The 4,765-nt window shown below is 43.3% G+C and overlaps 1 protein-coding gene across 1 annotated transcript in view; it reads right to left on the bottom strand.

The window, feature by feature from the left end:
• UHMK1 (U2AF homology motif kinase 1) overlaps window positions 1–4,736 on the bottom strand; it is a gene marked incomplete at its 5' end in the record, with an annotated part of 31,406 nt that extends 26,670 nt beyond the window's left edge. The window contains 3 exon segments of the mRNA XM_006142265.3: window positions 1,957–2,148; window positions 2,807–3,099; window positions 4,580–4,736. Coding sequence (XP_006142327.2) covers window positions 1,957–2,148; window positions 2,807–3,099; window positions 4,580–4,736 — 642 coding nt within the window.
• Window positions 4,737–4,765: the final 29 nt, after the last annotated feature.

Here is a 4,765-nt window from a genome sequence, read left to right as displayed (position 1 = left end):
AGTTTTTTTTTTTTTTTTTTTTTTTTTTTTTGCCACAGGGTGTGTGTGCTCACCACAGACAGAGAGAGACAGAGAAGGAAAGCGAGTCGCCCCCTAGGGGTGATGGCCATGCCTCAGTCCCTTCTCCTCCACTCTCTTGGGATTCTGGGTACATGCACACACGCCTGGCATGATTTTCAAGCCTCTAGGTCCAGGACCAAAACATAGACAGCCATGTGGGAATCCACCGCCTCAACTAACATGTCATCTGCTGGCCCAGAACAAAAATGGATTTACTCCTAAGGCAGCTTTCTTTTTTGTTGTTGTTAAAAATACATATAAGTATACCTATATCCATTAAGCTATTCCTTCCAGGAACTGCTATACCAGAAATCTGTGACTAGCAGGACCAGCAGTTAGCGTAATGGCTATGTCGCTGGACTCCCACGTAGTCGACCACGGCTCAAGTCCGGGACCCGGTGGCTTAAAACTCACACTGGGTGCATGTGTGTGCATGCCCAAGATCCTGAGAGGAGAATGGAGGAGAAGGGATTGCGGTGTGGCCATCCCCCCTGGGGGTGATTTCTCGCTTTCTATCTCTCTGTCTGTCTGGCGAGCGCACGCACCCTATAGCAAAAAAAAAAAAAAACCCTCTCTTAAAAAGAAAAATAAATAAATGAATGAATAAATAAAATAAAAAAAAAATCTGTGACTAGCGGTTTAAAAGAAATAAAACTTTGTATGCTATAATATTCATACACTACAAAAAAATACTTGTTCCTTAATATCAAAATACTTAAATACTTAATAACATCAAAATCAATTAATTCCAAAGCATTATAGTATTTATTGAATTAAAAGCCTAAAAGATACTCATATCACAACATAAAAGTTCCACGTGTTTGAAAACACACTGCAGTTAACTCCTAACTTAAAAATATACAAAAAGTTTATTAACAAGTCAGAAGTAGCTGGAACTTAAGAGTCCATGTCTGCATAGACAGGCAACAGCAGTGACTTACTGGGTCGTCGGAAAAGTCAAGACGTATCTGTCTATGTTTTTCTCTGCAAAAGTGCATCATGACTTGTCTGATGACCCAACATATGCCATACTCATACATGGAATATAAATGTGAAGCAGTGTGGAATGCAGAAAGAACACTGAACACTGAGTAGGAGGCGCAGAACTTGGGCCCCGACTACAGAACATTCAGCTGTATGATCTGGAACAAGCTGCTTTACATATCTGTGCCTCCAGCTTTTCATTTGCCAGGCAAAACAACTAATATCCATTTTCCTCAGAGAATTGCTGGGAGAGTTCAATTACACTGTGCATTAAAATACTGTAACTGCAAAGCATTATGGAAGGATTATCATTGAACCTATAACCTATGGTTTTAATAACTGTACTTGAGGACCTAATAAAACTAAAATACAGGAACCAACAGTTAGCGTAATGGCTATGTCGCTGGACTCCCACGTAGTTGACCGTGGTTCATGTCCCGGACCCGGTGGCTTAAAACTCACGCCAGGTGCGTGTGCGTGTGTGCCCAGGATCCCGAGAGGAGAATGGAGGAGAAGAGATTGTGGCGTGGCCATCCCTCCTGGGAGGTGATTTCTCTGTCTGTCTGGCAAGCGCATGCGCCCTATAGAGAAAACCTCTCCAAAAAAGAAAAGAAAAGAAAAACTAAATTACCAACAAAATATATCACTTTGGCTTCTTTGGGAAAATGCATTCACTCAAATAATTTTATCAAGCGCGTACTACGTGCCAGGCCCCCGGCCAGGAACAGTGAGGGTGCAATGGTCACCAACACATCTGCAGCCATGAAAGTGGGCAGAGGCATTTAAAGTCCCACAAATATTGAAGGAGGAATATGGAGGAGAGGAAGCAACCCCAGCCCTCAATAAGAATGGCATCGACTGAATATCCTTAACCTGGGACTGAGGGCTCCAAGGCAAAGTACCGTTGTTTACCTTCCATTCCTGAGATCTGACTGTATGTTTCAGTTTCATTCCTGAGAACATTTCCAGTAAAATGATTCCGAGGCTCCACAGATCAACAGCTGAGGTACATTCTGTATCACTCTGCAGGCCAGCCTGGGCCAAGCAATTTTGCAGTTCCGCTTCTGGAGCCCGATACCCGTCTGTCTGAATATACTTTACATCCTAAAGAAGATGTGTAAACGTTACAACCAACAAAAAGCTGCTCGTTTCCATCCATCTCCACAGACTGCGTGTCTCTCTCACAGTGAAGGAAACCACTGCCTAAGCGGGTGCCAACAACCTTAAGTCCTTGGCTACCAAAACTCTTCGGTTTGCTAACTGGGCAGTTCTCACAGGCAAACAGTATAGTTTCCAAGCAGCTGCTCAAAAAGAAGTCTTCTTTACATAGTCTCCTGCCTATCAGGCACTGCTGGTAAACAAGGACACTCTGCAAAGGGCTGATACACCAAGGAGAATGCAGAGTTTGCCAGAACTGTCACATGCATTCTGCCACAAGACCGGGCACAAGACACCAGGAACAGTAACTCAGCAATTAACCAAACGCTCACAGAATAAAGAAAGCACCTGATTTTAGGTTACGTACTTTTAATAATTCCAGAGCCCTCTCGGGCTTTGTTAGCACCTTCTACCTGACTGAAAGACAAATCATTTTTTTATATGGTGGCATTGAAATTCATTTGATTTGCCTCATTCCCAGGCAGTTCACTATTTCCAACAGAGATGCCTCCTAATTCCTAACAAATTACCCTTGTTATTTAAAGAGACTTGGCTGAGACTATTAGATTTTAAACTATGAGGGGAAAGAAAGGGTATTTCTTACCTGATTGCCTTCTTTGAAGCTCAGTCCAAAGTCAATGAGTTTAAAACATTCATTCTCTGCACTCCACAGTATGTTCCGCGGTTTGAGGTCCGCGTGGACATAACCCTCGTGATGAAGGAAAGCAAGGGCCTCCAGAACATCTCTGGCACAATGCTGTATCATCCACATGGAACAACCCTGATGACTGGAATATAAAAGCAACTCCGAAACACTGACATCCAGGAGTTCAAGCAGCAGACAGCGTGATGGCACGTTTGGAGAGAAGTGGATTGTAAAGACTCCGTACAGAGTCACTAGAAAAGAAAGCACACAGTAACACCTGAAAGATCATAGTAATTGCTACTGAAGTAGATTACTCTGCAATACAAATTAAGGACAATTTTGGTGAGCAAGCTTCCACTGCAATTTCTTTTTCTTGTGAAAAAAAAAAATAGGGCAACTGGGTTACTTTAATAAAACGAGACGGCTTTCAGAAGCTGATTATTATCATTTGAAGATATGAAACACAGCTTGATGACTCAAACTGTGTTTCACCAGGTAGTCAGTGGTGAATGAATATGCACCTAGGTACCAAGCAAAAATGATTCTACATAAAAACCAGGAAGGACCCTGTAAACTAGTAGTTGCCATGTTTACGGAGCCAGATCCCACATGGCTGACCACAGTTCAAATACTGGCCGGCCAAGGTGGCTTGAAAAACACTGTAGGCTCCTGTGTGCCCTAAATCCTGGCAGGATGGAGAAATGAGGAACAGTGATTGTGGTGTGACCATGTCCCACTGGGGTCCACTTTCTCCATGTGCCCTCTGGCAAGTAAAAAAAAAAAAAAATCCTAAGAAACTCTCTTAGAATGTTGTAATGTGCAAAAACCAAACTGAAAAATGCTTCTTGAACCAAAACAGCACTTAATATCTAAATATTAAAAGAGATTAAGACTTTCCAGATAGCACTTTAACCTGATCTTAGAGATTCAACAAGTCCTTAGGCCTGCAAAATTTTTCTTCTTCAACCTCAAGGTTATAATGATACACCACCTAGCAAGCTTAAAAAAAAAATGCAGCCCTAACGTTAACAAATTCTTCACCAAAATAGTATTTTTAAATTACACTTGCCAAAAAATACTTTTTATATTAACTAAAGCTGTAACTAATTATAATCTTTTTGCTGCTGTAATGACAAGACTGTTTTTACAGACTCCGCATCAGTGATCACTGTATATTTTACATTCTGAATACCTGAGTCATGAAACATAAACTTGTAAGAGCATAGTGTAAAGTATTCTTAAATTCCACACTTCCATAAGGATCCCTATGGAATACTGAGTCATTTCTTCCAAATTCACACTAAATAGCACCTATATGATATTACCTTTATGGATTATTAGCATTTAAGTAACAAGTCCTAGAAATATTTCCCACTTTCTACTGGTATGCAAAGATTCAAAAATTTACACAGAAGACTTTGATAAGTCTGGTAAAGCCATGCCTCTCTGCACTATAGAAGATACTTCTCTATGCTAATGAGTTCGGCATCCTCCGAAAAGCAGAACTTAATGAGCAGCTACTATGTGCCTGGGCAAAGCAGACCACCGAACTGCACGGTATCGCGGACAGCAATAAAGTGAAGGGGGATGAACCGGGGCCTGCCTGGACCGGGTGATGGGGCCAGCCCCGCTCCTCCCGCCTACAGACAAGACGTCCCGCCAGGCAGACGGAGGAAGCAGACGCTTGGACTGGGACCAGGGCGAGAAGCGATGAGAGACAGCGGCAATTACCGATGTTCCGGTGACCCTGCAGCTGCTCCAGCGCCGCCCTCTCTTTGCGGAAACCATACTCCGCGGCCGAGGCCGCAGCCCCAGTGGTTCCCGGTGGCAAGAACTGCTTGAGAGCGCCGGGGGGCGAGCCGGGGGTGCCGCAGCAGCGCACCCGATAAACCCAGGCGGGGGAGCGCGTACCCCGGC

The sequence above is a fragment of the Tupaia chinensis genome, unplaced genomic scaffold, assembly GCF_000334495.1.
Source record: "Tupaia chinensis unplaced genomic scaffold, TupChi_1.0 Scaffold000070_1, whole genome shotgun sequence".
NCBI classification, from domain to species: Eukaryota; Metazoa; Chordata; class Mammalia; order Scandentia; family Tupaiidae; genus Tupaia; species Tupaia belangeri.
This window is presented reverse-complemented; position numbering and strand designations above follow the sequence as displayed.